Below are 24033 nucleotides of genomic sequence, written 5' to 3' on the forward strand. Positions count from 1 at the left end.
GAAATTTTTTAAGAATTATTTCTGAAATTCCTTCCAGGATCCTCATTGGAATCTTATCATTGTGTCTTACATAATTCCTTCCCAAATTTCACCCAAAAATCCTTCTGAGATTTCTTCCGAAGTTTCATCTTGAAATTTTCACGGGATTTTTCAACAGCAGGACAGCCCGATGTTTTTTTCTGGATTACTTCCAAAATTTTATCCAGTGATTATCTCGGTTTTGCTCCCTGAATTCCTCGAAAGATCTCTTTCGAAGCTCCTTTCTAAGTAACTAGAAGTTTATATAAGAAGGTACTCTACAAGCTATGCAGCTTGTTAAAGGTTGCTCTTCAGCTTAATATTTAAGTGGTGTCAGAACTTGGCTTCGAAACTTAAGCCTTCTAAGGAACTTTCTCAAAATTAATCCAAAAACAAAAATGTACTTTTTCACAGCCACAGGGTATAATGTAGGGCTCTCATGCAGCGGTTACCGGTTCGAAACCGGCCGGTGTGATATTTATTTTTTTTAATTGCGCTTCATATTCATTAATTTGGTAAAATCAAATTTGTTGCCTATGACAATTTGCCTACGAAGTTGCTTTTTGTCTAAAATGGCAAACAATTTTTCCTTACAACATCACACTACTGATATGAGCTTCTAGAAACTTGAAAATTTAAGCAAAGTTCCGAGCAGCATTTTGAGCGGCTTTAGAGGCTAACAATGAGCTTTACTGGCACTTTTGTGCGAAGTTTCAGCAAGGCTCGTTGTTAGCCTATCAAGCAGTCAGAAAGTTCAATTCCGAACAACTTCATCTGATCTTCGTGGAACTTCAAATTGCATTTTATCATGAGAAGCGGAACTTTTGGTTACTTTGGGTTCCTTCCTGCGTTTCTTCAGGGATTTCTCCGGGAATATTCAATGGAATTTCTTCCAGATACTTCTGGAATTTGACCCGGGATAGTTAAAGCAAGTTAATTGTTATCAAAATCTTTCCAAGAACGTTGACTGGATTTCATAACAAGATATCTACGGATTTCCCCCAGTGGCACAAGTTTAGCTGCGTGTTTCTATAGGAGTATCTTCCAAAATTTCTCTAACAGATTCATCACAGCGTTCCTCATGGGAGTTCGCTAATAGAGTGTTTACCAGGATTCGTCCTGCATTTCTTCGTGAGATTTCCACAGTTTCATTTTTTTTAATTTTTTTTTATTGTTGGTATTTCTAACAATAAACTCAAGTAGCATACCCAAGGGAATCCCAAGAGGATCTATTAGGACATTGCGGAACCAGCTCCGGTACCGATTCACGAAAGGAATCCGGAAAGTAGGTCTGAGAGGAATTTCGAAAAATGGCTCTGGAATAAATCTCGCCAGGAACTCCATGAGAAATATCAGTGGAAATCCCTGGATAAATCCTACGGAAGTCTTTCGGAAATACCAATAGAAGGAATCCCTGAAGAAATTCCAGGAGAAATCTAAGGAGAATCACCAAAAGGAGTCCCGAAAACCTCTAAGATTAGTCCTGTGATAAGCTACGAGTGAATCTCAGGAGGAACTCATGCAGGAACAATTCCGCGAAAATCTCTGTGAAATATTTTGGGTGAAACTTTGGTAGTATTTCCACTATTTTTTTTAAAGATAGGATAGGAATTCCACACACGAACAACACCGAGCAAAATCCCACGTGGGGCTCCAAGAACAATACCTAGAAACCATTGGAATAATTCACAGAAAAAAAAACTTCTGCAGAAAACCTGTGATCGACGAAGCATGGAAGATTTTCAAGGAGGAATTATCCAGGGAAGAATTTTTGGAAGAACTCCTGTAGAATTTGCAAGAGGAGCTAGGAGAGGAATCATGTTAATATCCTGCGAGGACTCCGGAATAACCTACGGAAGGAATTCAAGAAGGACTCTCAACGGACGGAATTTACGGAAAATATACGTGGAGAAATTTAGGGTTGAAAATCTGAAACAACCTGGAATACATAATTTAGTCATAAATTTGATGCAATTTTTTTCTATTTTTTTTATTGCTTTTTCGATATGTTTGCCTTTATTGTACACCAAAGTGCACTGCCAGGCTATATGGTCACTCAAAAAATGAATTTTCTATAGAAGGCTTAGTTCGACGAATTGGGGTGATGTCTGTAAGTCTGTCACTTACTTTTATGGCACATCCCATTGGCTGATTTCAAAAATTGTAGCACAAATGAAACCGGAATTTCATACAGTTCGCGTCCCGGAGTCGGCCGTACTCCATTCAACCTACTGATGAATGAAGAAACTCCTGATGAAATCCCGCGAGGAACACGGGAGGAAATTCCGAAAACCATCAAGAGAAATCCTAAGATTACTTCTGGAAAATACGCCGAGAAACCCTTCGGCAATTTGCTGACGAAATCACAAGAGGAATGCCGTGACAAATTCGTTATCTATTTATTTATTCAGACATCCGAGACAAATTCTGAAAGGAATATCTGCCGAAATGCGGAGATGAGTCCTGAAAAATTTGTAAGAGGCATCCATGAAAAATTTACTGAAGAATCTGTGCAGATTTTTTTTTTGTAAAAATTCCGAAAATATTCTCGGTAAGAATTCAGAACAACTTGCAAACAGGACTAAAAAGGAAGGATTTTAAGATATATTTGACGTGGTTTGCAGTCCTATTCCTATTTGTCAATCCTAGTTTGAAATGAAACGTTGGTATTCAACCTTCAGAAAGCACGCCGTTGTAAAAAGTGTAATTTTAAGATCACACAAGCGCGCGTCCTGAAATGTTAGTAAACTTATTGACACTGAACACCACAGTTGTGCACTAAACACGCATGCAGTAAAAACCAGTGCTTAAATCTGAGTGAATATGAAAAATATGATTACTTATCAACGCCAGCTACCACTCCGAATGAACACACAAAAGAAGCAAAGGAAATAATCGAACCAACTGAGACCGCTGATCCTCATCGGTCATATGCGCCGGTCAAAGACGAACACGAAAACGCTTCACTTTTCAAGCACTGGTAAAAACACGTGTTCGAAAGAAGTATGCTCGGAAACTATTTTAGTCATAACAACAACGTAGTGTTAGTTACTTATTCGTGTACTGTATTTCTGAATAGATACAACAAGTAGTGAAGATTGTGTATGAAAAAACGTTTGCAATAGCATTGATAACTCTCAGCTTAGACTCTCCCCACTGGCGAGATGTAAACTACTCACGTGAATAGTACGACGTTCACAAATTTTATTTCCGCTATCCACCAATTTTGGCACCGGTTGCTCTGGGTCAGTGGTCACTATTCTTATACTTTCAGTGAAACTTTTTATATAGGACTTGTTTCAAACAAATCTTATTCGGTAAAATAATATGGACTAACGTTCAGAAGAAGGGGAAAAGCTTTCTAGTTAACTAAAAGCGAAAATTTAAAGCAAAAAATTGTTTCTCGAACAATTCATGAGTTTCGGTAATACACATGAGAATAGCCTGACGGATCCTTATGAAATATTGATGGTTGTTGCACAACCGTTAATGGTTCGTGGTACATCTTTCCTTTTTTGTAATCGTGCATTTAGCCGAAATAGCGATCAAAAAATCTCGTATATGTTCGATATTCCAAAATTTCAAATCAATGCCCTACCCCCCTCCCCTCTCGCAGAACGGGGTGGGTAAATACTTCAGGCATATGAGTTTCATCATTAAGGTTTTTTTTCCGTGGGGCTACTTAGTTTATTGAAAAAAATATCCAGAGCACATATTTTGTAGAACTTCCGACGAAAACCCTAGGAAAAATCCTGTTTAATTTATGGTTATTCCTACAAAATCACAAGTAGGACACTTGTCTCTGGGTTCTGATATCAGTATTATGCGTTTCAAACCAGGACAAGATGCAGAGCAGAGCGAAGAAACTTCGTTAAAACATGACCAACTTTATCTCTAACTATTGTAAGACCAGTAAACTAAGAAAAGCTTCTCAATACTGAGAAATAAACCCAATATTAATGAAACAAAAATGGCTTTAAAAATCTTGAAGTACAATCAGATTAAAAGCTATGCTCTCGAAGAAGATTATTTAAATTTCCATTATCTCTATGCCAAGATCACTTGTTTAACTCTCTGTTGGGTAGATATTTAGATCCGTCATTAGCATGTTTCTAAATTTCAAGCCCTGCTAATAACCCGAGACACGGGCTTCATTCTTGAGGTCTTTTTTTTTTCCTTCTAAACCATAGGGGGATAATCTGCACAACAGACACCCTAACAGAAGGTTAGGGTAGTGTAGGTCTGACAGGCCGTCTTCTACAACAAAAGTAAAATCCATTCTTGAGGTCTGCCTAACAGCGATCGTGTTGGTTTGCTTCTATGTGTGGTGCTCTACTTTACGTTAAATCGTTTTTTAGATACGAACGGTGGCCATAGTCTAATAACTGAAAGTGCTCACTAAGCTAATCTCTTTTAAAATTTTAGATTAAAAAAGTACCGTCCCTACACAGTTATGGATCACTTTGATGTTTAAAGTTGAATATCTTGCTCAAAACATATATTTCGGTACGAAATTCATTTTTGTGGCATGATCCTATTTGTTTTTTTTTTGTTAAAAAGTGATTTACTAGAGCTTAATCTGAATCTCAAATGTATTATATTGCAACGATAGAGTTGTCTTCTCATAACTGCCAGAAAATAGCCGAATTCCATGTGAAGCTACTCCTGCAGTGGTAAGCTCTTAAAGTGTCGAAATCCATCGAATTTGATATGAAAACCGCTCGTACGTCTTGGATGAGATATGTTTCTATCAATTTAGTGAAGTTTTGTTTGATTCTGGGATTCCAATACTAAAATAATGTGACTTTTAACAGTGATCCATAATGTGACCCAGAAGCTGATCGTTTGACGCTATTATGGATCACTTTAAACAAATATGAATTTTGGCCCCTCTCAACGATCTTGATGCAATATTTTTAGCCTAATGTATCAAAGCATCATTTAAAAACATAGATCCTTGAAAACCAGGTGTCTTGAAACGCAGAATGGTAAAAATGATACTTAAGACGTGGAACATCACTGAACCCTAATGGCGTACCTATTATAATAACACTAAGCATACTTACAAGCTCTCCAAATGCAGAGTTTTAAACAAATATAAATAAAACAATAAATTCTGTGGTACTTTGGCCAGTAGAATTTCAATCTCCTGTTTTGAGATATTAGAACATGTAGTTATATGTATCCTGACGACATCTTTAAAAATTCGCAAATGTATTTCGCAAATGTTTATAGAGAATTCACTGCACTTTCAGATTTAAGTTTTCTTTGCACTAATTGAATACCCGAAAAACCCGTTCCAACAATCCCCGGCACACACTACCCAATCAAATTTCTTTGTCTGCCCGTGAGCCCCCGAAAAGCACACAGACCTCATGCTTGGCTACCCAAAAACATCGATGCGTTCGGCTGTGTGTTGGTGTTGCGTTGCGTACGGCACGGCACGCTGCGCACCGATAAATTTTCGGGCATACTGAATATTCGGCTCACGCACTTTCTTTTCCGCAGCGCAGCCCCGCCACAAGCCTACCTGCCCACCCGACCCATCGAAGCCTCTACTCTCACTTTTCGCCACTGACTGACTGCGCTGCGCGTCACCCCTTCAGGTACCTACCCCTTGAAACCGCCTTAGCGGAATGCGAAACTTTTCGGACCCGATCCCACCGCGCGCCGTGCGTCTCTCCATAGGTTTAGGGGCCCAAACTGGAAATGTGCGTGTGGCTGGCTGGTTTGGTCCAAATTTTTGCACGATTGTCTATGGGAACGAGATTGGGTCGGTGCGATGATGGGTCCGATAAGCGCGACGCGGCGACGACGCACAAGCATCAAGCCACCAAGCACAAGCCGCTTCGCTTCGCAGAATTGAGGTTGTTTGGGTGGACGGGTTTGCAAAATTTGAACATAATGCTGGGAACCGGGTGGAGGGTCGGGTCCGGGCATTTAAATCGGTTGGCTTGGCTAGGTGGAAAGTTAGGCGGGTTTGAGTGACAGAGTGGTTTAGAATTAATGGCATTAATTTAATCCAGTTTTGGGAAGTGTGGGCATGATACCGATGACGCTTTGTTTCGGTTTGGTTGGTCGAAGTGAGTATCTCTTGGAAACTAAACGGAATTCCTTTGTGCAGACATTGTGGAAGTAACAAATAGATACGAAATATAAATGATAATCTCTCGAAGGATACAGAAAACCTTGAAAACTGCGATAATCCAAGCATGAGCCACATTCTGAAAAGCGATCTAACAATCGATTCAACTAAATTCCGGAATTTTCCATCCCATTTAACACTCCCACCAAGTTCATCATCCAACAGCTAGTAGCAGTTACCAGCCTATAGCGTGCTGGGCTGATATTGCGCGTTTCACAATCGGTAGGCATCTAAGCACATAGCTAATTGGATTGCGCGCGAAAGACAAGAACACGCGCCACATCGACTGCATCGACGACAGCGACAACCAACGCCAACGGTTGGCCTGGTTTTGCGTTTCCCACGCAAAACACTTCCGCCATGTCGTCGACCAAAAGCAAAAAGGATGCGCCCACAATTGGCTTATCTAGTGGTTTCGCTTCCCACCGAACGGTCGCTACTCAACTCTTCGAAATGTCATCGTGTGTTCCCGACAGTCACCACCAGCGAAACTGGGAGTTTTCCACTGGCGAGGACGCGTTTTCATACATGTGACTTTCCCGGTGATTGAAGCTTCACGTACCTCATATGAATGAATAGTTTCTTTCATTGAAAACAAAAAAAAAATACTGAAACTAACGCACTGCCCTAGGGCACTGCGATAGCCGAACTTACCTTCGATTTCGTGAAGCACGAGGCCGCATGTAGTGGAAATGAGGCAAATTAGAATCGGAAATGGTTTCGAAGAACTTTAAGTACATTTTTTCTCAACGCTTAATTGCTCCATGTTGTTTTTCTCAGGTTATTTTCAGAATTTCAATGAGTTTGATTATTTTTTTGTCTATTTTTACGAAAAAAGTTACATGGAACAACTATTTGTCTTCTTCTAATAATGGCCATTCTAGCAATGGCCGATCACTCGACACACGGATTGTCGTTAGTCAACAGCACAAGTAGTTTAGGATGTAATATATAGTTACCTGAAAAGCAGAAGAAAATGGGTTGATAAAATCTGGACTTTTAATTAGACCTTTCACTTGAAGGGAACACCTTTTACACACCAGTATTGAGATTAAGCATAGTACAAGGATCAAGATGGGGAGAAAAAGTGTTGTACATCGATAATATGTCATTTTTTTTTGTTTTTGCCTTTCTCGTACACCAAAGTGTACCGAAAGGCTATATGTTCACTCCAAAAATGAAATCTTGATAGAACCCCTGGAAGGCCAAGTCTTATATACCAATCGACTCAGTTCGACGAGTTGAGATGATGTCTGTGTGTGTGTATGTGTGTGTGTATGTATGTATGTGTGTGTGTGTGTGTGTGTGTGTGTGTGTGCGTGTGTATGTGTGTATGTGTACAAAAATGTCACCTCACTTTTGGATAGTAAATATCATCCGATTTCAACGCTTTATGTTTCAATCGACGCGGAATATTGTCCCATTGTTTCCTATTGAAAATGGTTTGAATCGGTCCAGCCGTTCCGGAGTTATGGCCATTTAGGTGTTCCGGACCGGTAGCCCAGGAAGGGGCCAAGTATGAAATTGCAACAAACCCATGCATGTGACCCATCAAACCACGGCATTTTCGATTATCTGATGAACAGTAAGCAGGAAAATAGTCGCAGACTATATCTGAACCGGTAGTGTTCCGGAACCGGTTCCGGGTGTCCCGCCGGAAGTGGCCAAATATAAAAGTGAACTAAACCCATGCATGCGACATATCAAATTGCAGCTTTTTGTATAACTTGATAAACGGTAGACAGGAAAATAGTCTCAGACCATATCTGAACCGGTAGTGTTCCGGAACCGGTTCCGGGTATCCCGCCGGAAGTGTCCAAATATAAAAGTGATTCAAATCCATGCATGCGACACATCAAATCGCAGCTTTTTCTATAACCTGATGAACGGTAAATAGGAAAATAGTCGCAGACTATATCTGAACCGGTAGTGTTGCGGAACCGGTTCTGGGTGTCCCGCCGGAAGTGGCCAATTATAAAAGTGAACCACTCCCATGCATGCGACACATCAAATCACCACTATTTCTATAACCTGATGAATGGTAAACAGGAAAATGGTCTCAGACCATATCTGATGAGGTAGTATCCGGAACCGGTTCCGGGTGTCCCGCCGGAAGTGGTCAAATATAAAAGTGAATCAAACCCATGCATGCGACACATCAAATCGCCGCTTTTTCTATAACCTGAGGAATGGTAAGCAGGAAAATAGCCTCAGATCATATCTGAAGTGGCCGGAAGGGGCCTAATTCATACATGCGACACATCAAATCGTGGCCTTTTCGATAACTTGTGCGATCAGCAAGAAAGAAGCTAAGCCCATATTAGAAACTACTGATAGTGTTCCGGAATCGGTTTGAGGTGTCTCGCCGAATGTTAAAGAGAACCAAAAAAATATTCGCGACACATCAAATGGGTTTTAATGTATCCTGATGAATGGTTACCAAGAAAAAATATCATGCTTGGGAAAACTAGTAGTGTCCCGGAATCGGTTCCCGGTGTCCCTCCGGATGTGGTCAAATGTAGAAGGGAACCGAACTCCATGCATGCGCTTCAACAAATCGCGGTTTTTTTTCGATAAGCTGATGAACGGTTTTCAATCAAGAAAATCAGCTCAGATTACGTTAGAGACCACCGGTAGTGTTGCACTACCGGTTTCAGGTGTCCCGCCGGAATTGGTCAAATGTAAAAATGAACCATGTAAATTTTCCGGAACCGGTTAAGGGTGTCCCACTAGGGTGGGGCTAATTTCAAAAAATCTCTCAGATATATGATTTCCCAAGTGGAAAGTGAACTACTTGTCGAAATAATTGAGTTGTACAAAAATGAGCGATTTCTGTTTATATTTAGGGGTGGCGCAAAGGCTTCAAAGAGAAATTTTTGCTAGGACAAACTTTCAAAAAACATTTCAAATTTAATTTTCAAACTTAATTTTTCTAGACTAAATCGGTGATTCTAGAACCCAATTGGGCCAAATTTGTGCTCAAAATTGTGATATCTCTACTGGTTTCTGAGATATTTGAAAAAAAATCTGGCTTTTTAGTAGTTTTTGGGTTGGATACCAAAATATGACATTTTATTCCAAATATCTCGGAAACCAGTGGAGATATCGCAGTTTTGAGCACAAATTCGGCCCAATTGGGTTCTAGAATCACCGAATTAGGCTAGAAAAATTAAGTTTGAAAATTAAATTTGAAATGTTTTGCCTTTCTCGTACACTAAGTGTACTAGAAAGGCTATATGTTCACTCCAAAAATTACTTTTTGGTAGAAGGCCCGGAGGGTCGAGTTACATATACCAATCAACTCAGCTCGATGAATTAAGGTGATGTCTGTGTGTGTGTATGTGTACTCACATCACTTTTTGGCAGTAAACCTCAACTGATTTTAATGACCGACGGTTCATTTGACGCGGAATCTGGTCCCATTATTTCCAATTGAAAATGGTTCGGATCTGTTCAGCCGTTCCGGAGTTATGGCCATTTAGGTGTTCTGGACCGGTACCCGGGGAAGAGGCCAAATATGAAAATGCTACAAACCCATGCATGCGACACATCAAACCGCGGCATTTTCGATAACCTGATGGAAGGTTAACAGGAAAATATTCTCAGAACATATCTGAACCGGTAGTGAACCGGGACCGGTTCCAGGTGTCCTGCCGGAAGTGACCAAGTATAAAGGTGAATCAAACCCATGCATGCAAAATATCAAATCGTGGCTTTTTCGATAGCCTAATAAACGGTTAGCATGAAAATACGCGCAGGCCGCATTAGAAACTATCTCTCCGGAATCGGTATTATTCAGGAATCGATTCCGAGTTTCCCGCTGAAAGTAGCCATTTTATATTTGGCGATCCAAACCCAAACCCAAATCGCGGCTCTTTCGATAACATGATAAGCACGGTTAGCAATAAAATAGTTTCAGACCATATTTCGGACAACAGGTAGTGTTCCAGAACCGATTCCCGCCAGAAGTGGATAAATGTATAAGAAAACTAATCGCTCTTGATATGGCTTTGGTCACCGTTTACTTGATCTTGTTCGCTTTTAATTTGTGTTTCTCATATCCTTACATAACTTTCTGAATGAAATTTGTTCTTGTCTGGAGTCTGTTCTCTGTGGTCTAGGTTCAATCCTAGTCGACGCCGTCGACTATGCCATTTCAGACTCCTAGGGTGTAAATATACAATAGTATGGACCAACGTTGTACGGGAAAATTAAAATTAAATCGCATTAACTCAGAAAACAGTTTTTTCAATCCTCTTTTGCATCTAAAATTACTCGCACTCTGTAATGTGGTTGAAATTTGTATGGGATTTAGTATGTGAAATTTCATATGCTTGCATTTAAATTTGATTTCAAATTTTATAGCAATCTTGTAAACCTATGATAAATATATTTATAATTGAATGTATAATAATATAATAATTATAATTATAACTGAATATAGCCTAAATTGTGCAGAAAAAATTTTGACGAAGTCAGATATTTTTCCACAATGCCTACACGTTGAACATAACATCGGAATATGTGCCATCAAAAAAATTCACAATTCGATGATGACTTTGATAAAATTCTTGCTTTTTTAAATAAAGTATTTTCAGGATTCACGAACACATCGGCTTACGTCTACGGAAGGATCATGAGAACATATTCGACGAGAAAGGCGCTATCACCACTAGGTGGATTAATTTGGGTTTTTTTTTTACAATAATCAGTTATAAAAAGACACAATGATACATATTGCCCTTTTCTGGCATTTACCAGATTTGCTGGTATGTCTGAAACATACTTGAACAACTTCTAATTAGAATGTTGCTAATTGACAAATTGAGAGACGAAATTTGTGAAAAAAATTGCTTTCTGGTGGGATTCGAACCCACGACTCCGTATTCGTTAGACCGGTGCTTTAACCAGCTAAGCCACAGAACAAGTAACAATTCTGCGGAATAGAAAGCCAAACTGGCTCCATAGCCACACCGTGAACAGTCCTTTTTCATAAACCCATCTCTCTTTCGGCTTAGATGCCAATCCACAACACACTCGCGTTTGTGTCCATTTACTAACTAGATATGCGGAGTGCGAGAGTAAGTCTCGGCTTCATGAACAATTCGCTCTCACTTGTAGTGAGTGGGCACGCAAACGCAAGTGTGTTGTGGATTGGCATCTAAGCCGAAAGAGAGATGGGTTTGTGAAAAAGGAGTGTTCACGGTGTGGCTACGGAGCAAATTTGGCTTTCTGTTCCGCAGAATTGTTATTTGTTCAGTGGCTTAGTTGGTTAAAGCGCCGGTCTTGCGAATTCGGAGTCGTGGGTTCGAATCTAACCAGAAAGCGATTTTTTTAACCTTTCAGGATACGCGCCATCAAGCGGCTGAAACTGCACCGCGCTCGCGCTGTGTGCGTGAACCTGAAGGATTAAACAAATTTCATAACTCAATTTGTCTATTAGCAACATTTCGTGCCTTCTAATTACAAGTTTTTCAAGTAAAATAAAAGACTAACTTCCTATTATGAAAAGATCCTACACCAAGCGGGAGTCGCAGAGCTGTGTGTATAAAAAAACGAATAAATTTCTCAATCTGCAGTTTATCTTCTTAAACGAACATTCTTCATGTTGCTACTTTCAAGCATATCTTTTGTCTCATCCAACAAATAAACATCCAGTAAACCCCAATCCAAGAGCTGCTAAGTCGTGCGAATATAATCCATCTACATGGGTATATTGATTAGCATATCCGCTTCCACATTCTGCGCAACGCTCTGTATTATTATTTATTATAGCAAAAATTTAAATACATATGTGCAACAGGAATGGTTCCACTTTGCATGCATCAGCATCACCATCATCATCACACAAGCTAGACTGCTAGACAATGCGCCAACAGAACAAAATATAAGGAACAAATCATTCCAAACAAACCCCCTGGAAGAATAATCAGCCCCTTTGGCGGGGCAGCATCCCATTTACGTCCACTGCCATATTGTTGGAAGATCTTGGAACGCGTCTATTTAAACACATGCTAAGTACTAGGGAGGGAGGGAATGCCCAACTACTTGTGTTTACTACTAATAACCGTTTAAGTTGTTTTAGTGATCAATAATTCCGTTGAGTAGTGTGCTACCAGAATGATGAATGGTCCCCTTATTCCTACGGGATAGGGAACTTGTTTCATAGGGTGGTCGTTTATTTTACATGGCAAACGACGAAGGGAATATATTACGATCCCCAGAGGTGTTGTTATTAGTCATTCCTTTAGGTATCTGTATTGGAGGAACGCTAGTATATGGAAAACGCATTAATTTATTAAAGAAAAACCAGGAGAAAAGGAAACAATAAGGAAATTTGTTTTGATTTTCCGCTGACCACTGACACGCAAGCATCGTTAATATGATTTAATTCATCTAAATAGGTATGCTTATTCACCATAGACTTATTTATCTCTCCCATGGGACAGGGACCGCGTTCCTAAATCCATGATATGGAATTCAACAGTGTATGTAACGAGGGACTATTTTAAAAGTAATTGTTATGAGTTTTTTTTATATATTTTTTATTAAGGTGTATTTTAACCAAACCCTTTGGAGCCGATTTGTTTTGCCTTTGCTGCCTCTGATCTCGAACACGTTTGTTATGCTTGACTTCATTGCCGGGATCATGTATGTCCGGATCTAAAGAATTAAAGCTAATTCTATACACGGTTGTTATGAGTGAATACCTTAGTTACTTTTCCAGAATTTGCTGATACATACGAGTACTTTTAAATGAACCTACCATACTTGCTCAATTCAAACTTATGATATTGAAATATTTGAAACATTCAGTCGACCAGCCGTCAGTGAAGCCGGCATGATTACTTCTCACGAAATTTGCTATTTATGATAGACGACGCGACGAAAGATGACGTGGAACAAATTTGTAGATGGTAATCAGAATCACGATCACTCGTAAGTTCTCACATTCCGAATCGTCTCTTTTCTTGTGGATACAAATTACTCATTCCTTCTACTCCTTTGATATGACAGCTAGTCCGTTTTACAGTTTCTGACAATCAGCCGGTGCAGACCAATGACCATCTTTTTCGGGCCCATTTCGACTAGTTCTTCGTACGATAATGCTCGCCCCTTGAGCGATTCAGTTGTTTGCTGAAATACTGCTTTCTCCTTTTTATCATCTTACCTTGGAGTCGCCTAGATGCTCCCGTGTTTTACCATTCAAATTTCGTCCCTGGCTGTGCAGGATAAGTTTAATATTGTCTCGGAAAGTCCAGGTACACGGAGAAAAATATAAAGTCATGTCAATCATATTACGGTCCCAAACAAGCATATTTGTGCATTGACTTTTATATAATCCTATTTTGAGATTGTATCACGCATAATACAATAGGTTGAATAATAGTGGAAGCTTAAATTAACCAGAATTGAAGCATTGATGCGAGCAAGAAATATAGTTCATTCAACCATATTATGCTTTCATCAACAATATTTCGCCCCCTTAATGCTAGAACTAGGTAACTCGTTTTGGAAAATGCAGTTAAAAATGGCTGGTAAAACTTATTCTGGTATAAAACAAACTCTTTGTTGGTTTTAAAAGTTGAATTAATATGTGTTTTCGGATTTTCAATCGACAAACTTGTGTTTATTGTGGTGTACGTTCAGATATAAACAAATTTCTTGCGATTTCGCAAAACCAGTTACCTAGTTCTAGCATTAAGGGGACGATTTATAGTTGATGGTTTGACAGCTCAATTTTTCTCATGGTGGATTCAAGCATGTTTATGTTTGAACTGACCCTCAACTTGAGGGTTGAACTAACTATATCGGATGGTTGATTTAAGCATACACTGAGCATCGTTCAAATTATGTTTTAATTTTATTTTTAAAATTATTAAAAGCCTTATGTTTTGGATAAACACGAGGACAAATTTATCGTTTATATAGTACCTATTACGGATAGAGCTTTATTGGCCTGTGATACTCATCAAAGTCCGAGGCAATTCGTTTTCCACTGCAATGCCTGTGTTTGCTTGACGTGCTGTAGGCAGTTCTTCGCGCTCAATTTTAAGTCATTAAATTTCATTCCCGTTTGCTGAAAACGAAATTCATTGAAATACGATCATAGAAGTATAACTTTAGTTTTATACATACCCACATATTTCGAAAGAATTCGATACAATTGAAGTCGTCTCTTTGAACTGCAACCGCCATGATGAACAAATTTATCAACTTCTTTGTGACTGAATAGATAGCAGCCAAGATTGTACAAGTAATGACATGTATTCTTGGTTTGAGCATTAGATGGTTGATCTTCAGAGGAGTTGATTCAAATTAAATATATGCTTGGTGCAAACATCAAATCATTGTGAAACAACCATTTAAAGCAATTACATCAAGAATATATTTGAAGCTTGGTAGAATTATGGGAAAAAGTTATATCAACCAGACAACATTTCTGTCCGTGTATTCTGTTTTACGTTTTCTTTTACTACATTTAACTTTATCAACGACTGATTCGTTTTATGGCTGCTTAGACTGTACTCCTGCCTACACACTGCAGCAGTCCTCCAAGGGTGGCACTCCAGTGGTCTACCAGGCCAGATTATTGTAGTGAAATGTTGAAAGAATGAATAATGTAATTCTGACGAAATGTTATGCAGAACATCTCGTGTTACACGAATCAATGAAAGTTTGAAAGAACTTTTGATACGATTTTTTGGATTCGTTCATTGAAATTTTTGCACTATACAAATTGTTCTATATTTGCCATTTTAGTGACAAACAGCAGCCTTTTACTGGTAACATAAATTAAAGTCATTATTTAGGTAACTTTTTTGAAATTTCCTTCGCCTTTTCTTTTACATTCAAATATATATTTTTAGAGCCTTTTGTTTTATTTTCAAATATTTATTTGAAAGTATGAACATAGATTACCTCACGATTCGTAGTTGCTACTCCGTAATTGAGAAGAGCAATCGAAATTGCACAAAGAACCAATGAATAGGGCTTGGTACTAATCTACCATGCTTAATATGCACAGTACTATCCAGGCAGGAATGAACTGCATGCAACAAACCAGCCAATAATCCAATTTTTAACATACAACACAATACTAAACACCTAAGCACCTATTGTTTTCGTTTTTGCGTAAGACAATATCGAACGCGATCGATTAAGCTGCGATACTCACCCCATGGAAAAGCGATGCATGCACAGCAGCCAACAACAGACTACTCATTGCAAATATTTATTTGAAAATTTCCAAAAAAGACGCGGCAAGAGTTTTTGTTGTTGTCTGTCTTTTTTTTGTTTGGCTCTGGACAATCGTCAGAATATTTATCTTCCATATATTTTAGTTGAGCAAAGCCCAACGCTGGTTAATCAAAACTAATCTGCAAGTTTTTTTTTCGGAACATTTTGCAATTGGATTCTTAGAACTTTTTCGGGAGCTCTGCCTGGAATTGTATAACAAAAACTGCAAAGATTTGGTCAGATGTTGTCGTCTGAAAAAAAAACAAACCTCAACAAAAAAAACTTGAAAAAATTATCAAGAAATGCCTTAACAAATTTACAAAAATATGTATGTGCAGATATTTTTTTGTGTTTACAATAAAAACCTGAAATAAAAATTCGAAAATTATGTTTGTGATTTGTACAGGAAAATTTTCAAGAGTTCCAAAAATGTGTTAGTTTTATTTTTTTTAACTGCAGTTTAAGGGGTTACAATCATAAATGATAACTTCAAAATGCACTGAAATGTTGATGGTGAAACAACCAAAGGCCACCACTCACACTGAGCAATGCTTAAGCTTCTATTATTTGTATAGCAATAAGGTACACTTCTGTTTGTATAATTGGTAAACACTCTTGCAGTATAGAGATTAACTCCACGAAAAGGTCGCACAACAAGTAGTAAGAGAATAGCTAAATCCAGCGAGAATTCTACAGAAATGTAAGTACAAATTGAATATCAATGTTTATAACTGATTCATTCAATTGAAATACATTTTCAGCTTTAAAGCTGCTAGTAACGCAACTGAAAGACTGTGTCATTTGGAGATGAACCAGCCTAGGGCAGAAAATCTCCCTAATAAAGCTGATAATAACTGTGTTCTTTGCTAAACTACTCCAACAATCCCCAGTTTCATGTTGCAATGTTCCTCCTACAAATTCATCAACAAAAGACACTAAAAATACAAATTTCTCACAAATTTATGGGCAAACGATACGCATGCATTTGTTTGGTTCAATTTTTAATTTTACCACTTCCGGCGGGACACTCAGAACCAGTTCCGGAACTGTACCGATTGTCCCTAATCTGAACTGCATGGGTTTGGTTAATTTTAATATTTGGCGGAACACTCAGAACTGGATTCGGAACACTACCAGTAGTTTCAGATGTGGTCTGAGACCACTTTATTGCTGTCAGTTCTTCACGTTATCAAAGAATCCGGTATTTATTTTGCCGCATACATGCGTTTGGTTCCCTTTTACATTTGACCATTTCCAGCGGGACACCCGGAACCGGTTCCGGAACACTACTGGTTTTCTCAAGTATGGTCTGAGCATATTTTCTTGCCAAGCATTCATCAGGTTATCAAAAAAGGCGTGATTTGATGTGTCGCAAACACGGGTTTGGTTCACATTTATATTTGAACACTTCCGGTGGGACATCCGGAACTGGTTCCGGAACACTATCGATTCAGATATGGTCTGAGAATATTTTCCTGCTTACTATTCATCAGGTTATCGAAAAAGCCACTGTTTGATGTGTCGCATGCAAGGGTTTGGTTCACTTTTAATTTGACCACCTCCAGCAGAACACCGGGAACCGGTTCCTAATCACAACCGGTCCAGATATGGTCTGAGACTATTTTCCTGCTTATCGTTCATCAGGGTTCCAAAAATGCCGCTGCTTAATGTGTCGCATGCATGAGTTTGGTTCACTTTTATATTTGGCCACCTCCGGCGGGACACCCGGAACCGGTTCCGGAACACCCCCGGTTCAGATATGGTTGAGACTATTTTTCTGATAAGGTGATGGGTAGATTCCCCATTCAAGAAGTGATCGAGTGTTCATACGAAGGCTTTGTGGTTGTCAAAATTAATGGAGTCTTCGTTTGCAGTTGCTATGCACCTCCAAGGTGGTCGGATGAAGAGTACAACAGGATGTTGGATGCACTCACGGACACGCTGGTCGGGCGGAAGCCGGTAGTCATCGGAGGAGATTTCAACGCCTGGGGCGTGAAATGGGGTAGTAGGCTCACCAATGCTAGGAGGTACAGCCTACTGGAAGCCCTGGCGAAGCTGGATGTGAGGCTTTGCAACGATGGTATGGCCAGCACATTCCGCAGAGACGGCCGTGAATCCATCATCGATGTTACGTTCTGTAGTCCGTCGCTTACGGAAGACATGAACTGGAGAGTCAGCGAGGAGTATTCCAACAGCGATCACCAGGGGATCCTCTACAGCATTGGCCGGCGAGCCTCTACTTCGACGAGGAGAACGCGAACAGGCGAACGAAGGTGGAACGTGGAAGACAAAAGACTTCGACAAGGAGGTCTTTGTCGAGGCGCTGCGGTCATACGGCGGTGCAACCCTTGATGCAGGTGAACTAACGGAAGCGATTGTTACGGCATGCGACATAGTAATGCCGAGGAAGATAGAGCCCAGAAACAGAAAACGGCCAGCGTATTGGTGGAACGCGACGATTAGTACCCTCCGCGCTGCTTGCCTCCGTGCTAGCAGACGCTTCCAAAGGTCCAGCAGTACCCGTGGAAATGTGCCCGGACAAACTAAGGAGGATCGTGGAAGGTATTTTTCCGCACCATGGCTCAACGTTTTGGCCGCCCACACCATACGCAGAGAATGCAGAAGAGCCCAACGAAGGTGCTCGGATATCCAATGCAGAGTTGCTGGTAATTGCGAAGGGGCTCAAGATCGGGAAAGCTCCCGGTCCAGATGGGATCCCGAACGTAGCAGTTAGAACGGCGATATTGGCGTTTCCGGACATGATCTGGATGGTGCTCCAAAAATGCCTGGATGAAGGCTACTTCCCAGACGGTTGGAAGGTTCAAAAGTTGGTGCTGCTACCGAAACCAGGAAAGCCGCCGGGGGACCCAGGATCGTATAGACCGATTTGCCTGCTGGATACCCTAGGAAAACTGTTAGAGAAGGTCATCCTTAACAGGTTGACAGAATACGCCGAAAGTGAGACGGGACTGTCAGCGATGCAATTCGGATTTCGTAAGGGAAAATCGACGGTGGATGCGATTCGGGTAGTCATCGAGAATGCCCAGAAGGCGTCGAAGAAAAAACGGAGAGGTGATCGATTCTGCGCTGTGGTAACGATAGACGTCAAAAATGCGTTTAACAGTGTCAGCTGGGAGGCTATCGCCGTAGCGCTACACAGTATGCGGGTTCCCGATTATCTGTGCCAGATTTTACGGAGCTACTTCCAGAACAGGGTACTGGTGTATGAGACCAACGAAGGGCAGAGGTCTATAGAAGTAACGGCAGGTGTTCCACAAGAGTCCATACTAGGCCCAACGCTCTAGAATGCTATGTACAACGGCGTACTGTCGTTAAAACTTCCAAGAGGAGTCGTCATTGTGGGCTTCGCAGACGACGTTGTGTTGACGGTAATGGGAGAGACTCTTAAAGAAGTTGAAATGCTGGCGACGGAATCAATGTCCACTGTTGAAAGATGGATGACTGGGGTCAAGCTACAGATTACCCATCACAAAACGGAGGTGCTTCTGGTCAGCAACTGTAAAGCAGCCCAAACGATGGAGATCGTAGTCGGAGTACGTAATCACATCGAAACGAGCTTTGAAGCATCTAGAAGTGATGGTCGATGATCGACTCAACTTCAAGGAGAACGTCGACTACACCTGTGGAAAGGCGGCGAAGGCTGTCAATGCTATAGCGATCACGCCGAACGTCGGGGGACCAGGAAGTAGTAAGAGGTGTCTTCTGGCGAGCGTAGCAGGCTCAATACTCAGGTATGGTGCCCCAGCATGGGCTAAAGCACTGAGTACGAAGCGGAATCGAAGAGCGCTAGACAGCGCATTCCTACTCATGGCCACTCACTCGGGTCGCGAGCGCGTACAGAACCATTTCGACGGAGGCAGTATGTGTTATCGCGGGAATGATGCCCATTTGCATCACCATCGCCGAAGACGTGGAATGCTACCAACGCAGAAGTACCAGGAGCGTAAGAGATATCGTCAGAGCGAACTTGTTGACTAAGTGGCAGCAAGAGTGGGACAATTCGGCGAATGGCAGGTGGACTCATCGGCTTATCCCTAGCGTGTCAGCGTGGGTGAATAGGAAGCATGGGGAGGTGAACTTCCATCTGACGCAGTTCCTGTCCAGCCATGGCTGCTTCAGGAAGTACCTGCACCGGTTTGGGCACGCTCTTTCGCCCTTTTGCTCGGAGTGTGTTAACGTGGAAGAGACACCGGAACATGTCGTTTTCGAATGCCCCAGGTTCGAAGAAATTCGCGTCTTGTTGCGCGGAGTGACAGTCGACAACATTGTCGAAGAGATGTGTTGCGATGAAAACACGTGGAACGCTGTCGAAAGAGCAGTAACGAGGGTGCTGTCCGCGCTGCAGAGGAAGTGGCGCGAAGACCAGAGAGCGACGGAACGCGATCCGGGTAGGCATGATCCACCGCAGGGGACATGACTGAGTCGTCCGAAACGTGGCACCGGTTTTTGGTCGTCGGAGCGCCGGTGAACCGGAAGTCCTCCATCAACCGGAATCGCCGGACCGACTTCGGCACCTTGCTGGTCGGGATAGAAACATCGGTATCAGGAGAACTTCCACCGCCAGGGATTTTTCTCCGTCGGAGTAGGCTAGGTCCACCGCCGGGGACTAGACCGAGTCTATCGCGAAGAAGCACCGGAATTTGGCGGTCAGGGCGCCTGTGAACCAGAAGCCAGTCTCCAACCGGAATCGCAGGAGAGACCTCGGCACCTGTCTGGGAAGAAACGGTTTCGGAAGATGTTCCACTGCCGGGCAATTCTTTGTCGGCGTAGGATAGATCCACCGTCGGGGACTACACGAGTCGTGCGCGAAAAACTGGAGTGCTAAATGGCACAACGGCGGCACGGGGAGGACACCGTTCTGAGCAAGTTAGTAGGATCCGAATACCTTGCGTGGTATTAGAATAACAAATTGTGTGTATGTTGTACCTATGTGTCGCTGAAAGGCGGTATGTTAGGTACTAACATTAGAACGTGTAGAATAACAAATTGAAACTAAGCATGTTGTCCGCTTAATGGCGAGCCAACACCAACCGGAGTAAGCAAAATACGAGAAGTGCGTGAGTACAGATTAGGAGCGACAAGAAGTGCTTGAGCACAGTAGCAGAAGAGCGCATGAGCGCATTGCCCCCCCTGAAGCAGTCGCATATCAGTGGTACCAGGGGGATCGAGGCATCAAGGTGTAGCAGAGTTTTTCCAATCGGTTTTCTCTGCTGGGGAGGTTGGGAGGAAAAAAACACAGACATCACCTCAATTCGTCGAGCTGAGTCGATTGGTATATGTGACATGACCCTCTGGACCTTCTATCAAAAAGTCATTTTTGGAGTGAACATATAGCCCTTCCAGTACACATGGTGTACAAGAACGCAAACTGTCAATTTTTTGTCGTCAAATTTTACTGATTTTTTGTCTAGAAGTTGCTATTTTCCATTTGCAATGGCTTCTAACATCATCATTCTCGATGCCCATGCCGATGGACATCAGATTGGCTAGCAAACAAAAAGTCCGGAAGGTCTCTCGCCGGAGCCGGAGGCATAGCAAGAGCTCCTCAATTTAATCTCATAAATTGTTCGTATATACCTACCGGATCTTAGCGTTTCTGAAAGAGAATTAAATGTTTTTTTCCAAAAAGTGTTCCTTTGGTTCATTAAAGACTGTTTCAGAAATTATAAATACACTAACGATTAACTGCCATTTCAGTTTGAGAACAATTTTCAAAAAAGTTGCTTGTAGAAAGCATTCTTACGCAACATATAATACCTACTTTGTTAATGTTTCTTCTAAAATTAGCAAAATGGAGCTCTGTCAACTATATGATTAAAATTTGAAGTTGCACAAAGTGGTAAAAAATGTAGCGAAAACAAATCTTACAAATAAAATTTTTAATTTTCAAACAAAATGAAAGTTACTGAATCGAAAAGATATTTCTGGATCAGTAAAAGTAAATTTCACAGGACTATTTGATGGAGAACCATCATTGCGGGCCTTCTCAAAGCGAAAAAAAAAGTTTCAAATTTCTCAACAACACCAGTAGCAACTAACGAATGTCTTAATTACTGTTCACTGCATTCTTTTTTATGGTATGACAAACTTTGACATCTAAAGGATCGAATGAACTGAAATAATAAATTAGTTCAAATTGAATGCGGTTAGAAAAGCTAAGAAACTGTGTGATAGTTTTTATGTTCCATAGAAAACCTTAAAAAATAAGAAACTTGATCTCAGAAAAAAACGTTGTGGAAATGCCTTTATCGATTTTTCCCAGGATTTGATGAATGCATTTCTTAGACAACTAGTTGAGAAAATAAATGTGAGAAAAAGTTAGTTAATTTTTTATATTTAGTGATTAATAATGTTGAAATCATTAAAAAACGCCTTTGTGCAAATACAAATTTGGAGAATGAAGTAAATTGTTAAGGAGAAACTTCAGAGAATACAAACATGGCTGCCACAATGGCCGACTTGGTCCCCAACTCACGTTTTCAAAAGCATCAATCTTGAAAATTCGTAAACAAATCTGGAGCTCGATTTGAATAGGTCGTATGTGCTTTTGTCGATATAAAATTCGATCAGTTCATTTTATTCATTGTAGCAATATGGCAGATATTTTGCAAACTTTTAATGATGGAACAGAAAGCCTGTTTTGTGAGGATTCTGCTGTATGTTTGAACTTTGCTCAATTTCGACGGTTTTCGCTATAATGAGCGAATCCAACTGATCGAATTTTTAATCGACAAAAGCACATACGACCTATTCAAATCGAGCTCCAGAAATGCTCTCGATTTGGAAAAGCTGCTTCTATTTGCAAGTGAGTAAAGCCGGGATAAACAAGTGCGGCTTGGTTCGAAGCTTCGTTCGTCAGATTTGTGCCTCTAAAGTTTGTATGCAAAATTGCAATGGGATTTCTTGATGTTTCACCACAGAGAACAGACGTTTAAGCTCGAACAAAAATACGTCGAAATCGTGTGTGAAGGATTTAAGCACAGAGAACAGACATTTAAGCTCGAACAAAAATACGTCGAAATCGTGTGTAAAGGATTTAAGTGTACCTCAACGCCACCAACGGAGACTGCCCCACATATAAAGTCGATTTGACCCCACGATGGCAGTGTTCATAGTTAAAACACAGAGAACAGACATTTAAGCTCGAACAAAAATACGTCGAAATCGTGTGTAAAGGATTTAAGTGTACCTCAACGCCACCAACGGAGACTGCCCCACATATAAAGTCGATTTGACCCCACGATGGCAGTGTTCATAATTAAAATACACTAGCCCACAAAGCGACACGAGCGCCAAACGGCCAAAAACGGCGAGCACTGGAAACAAATATGACAACACAACAATGTAAGTGATGGGACGCTAGCGCCGCGCAACGGGAGCATAACCACATACTCTGAAATGACCGTTACAAAGTTTTACACAAGGCAGAAAGCGAAGATAGACGTCTGTTCTCTGTGGATAAAATACACTAGCCCACAAAGCGACACGAGCGCCAAACGGCCAAAAACGGCGAGCACTGGAAACAAATATGACAACACAACAATGTAAGTGATGGGACGCTAGCGCCGCGCAACGGGAGCATAACCACATACTCTGAAATGACCGTTACAAAGTTTTACACAAGGCAGAAAGCGAAGATAGACGTCTGTTCTCTGTGATTTAAGTGCACCTCAACCACAGAGAACAGACGAACATGCTCGAACAAAATTGCTTGAAAATCTTGTGTAAAGAAAAAACAAGCTCAGTAGCGACATCGACGGTGACTTTCCCACTCAAAAACTTGTTTCGACACCATGATGGCGCTCTCTGAAGAAATATTTCACTAGCGCACCTTTAAATTTTCCTACTCAGATTCTGAGCTGTATTTGCTTAAATAACGAGATGTTTATGATAATTTCACTTATCCAGCAACAAAATTTGAGCAACCCATTGATAATTAGTTTCATTATTTTCAATAAGAAACAAGTTGAACAAGAATTCAATTAATGTTTTCCAAGTAAAACCAACACATTCTCTTGGTGGAACTATACTAGGGTGCACACTTGGTGACACTAGCGCCAAAAGATAAAACAACGGCAAATTTGTACCCAGATTCGAAATTTGACAGCGCCGCGTAATGGCCACATTCCCAGTTATCTCAATACAACCGTTGCAATGCTTTACACAACTGCACTACATGAGCTTGGACGTCTGTTCTCTGTGCCTCAACCACAGAGAACAGACGTCTATCTTCGCTTTCTGCCTTGTGTAAAACCACAGAGAACAGACATCCAGGCTAGAACAAATTTCATTCGGAATGTTGTGTAAGGATTTGAATCTTTACTTGAGTAAGGTTGCAAACCAATACACGATGACAACACTAACGCCACCAAACACCATATTGCCACAGTCAGTGGTGAATTGAAACATTTCAAGTGGTGAATTAAATTAGTATGGGAAATTAACCGATTGCAGCGCCACACTATTGCCACTTGTGTTGCCGATTTCAAATGGCCGTTAAATTCCTTACACAGTTTCGGAACTGGACTTGGATGTCTGTTCTCTGTGGTAAAACTTTGCAACGGTCATTTCAGAGTATGTGGTTATGCTCCCGTTGCGCGGCGCTAGCG

General features: G+C 40.9%; 1 protein-coding gene across 14 annotated transcripts in view; it reads right to left on the reverse strand.

Moving 5' to 3' along the window:
• The window catches only part of LOC109409964 (hepatic leukemia factor), a 682849-nt gene that overhangs the window by 336535 nt on the left and 322281 nt on the right, over nt 1-24033 (reverse strand). For 10 of the 14 annotated variants that reach the window (XM_062853779.1, XM_062853780.1, XM_062853778.1 and 7 more), the window contains exon 3: nt 6818-6843. The exons of the other annotated variants lie outside the window; for them this stretch is intronic. In XM_062853779.1, coding sequence (XP_062709763.1) covers nt 6818-6843 — 26 coding nt within the window. The remainder of the gene's footprint in view (nt 1-6817; nt 6844-24033) is intronic. 14 annotated transcript variants of the gene reach the window in all.

The sequence above is a fragment of the Aedes albopictus genome, chromosome 2 (genome assembly GCF_035046485.1).
Source record: "Aedes albopictus strain Foshan chromosome 2, AalbF5, whole genome shotgun sequence".
NCBI classification, from domain to species: Eukaryota; Metazoa; Arthropoda; class Insecta; order Diptera; family Culicidae; genus Aedes; species Aedes albopictus.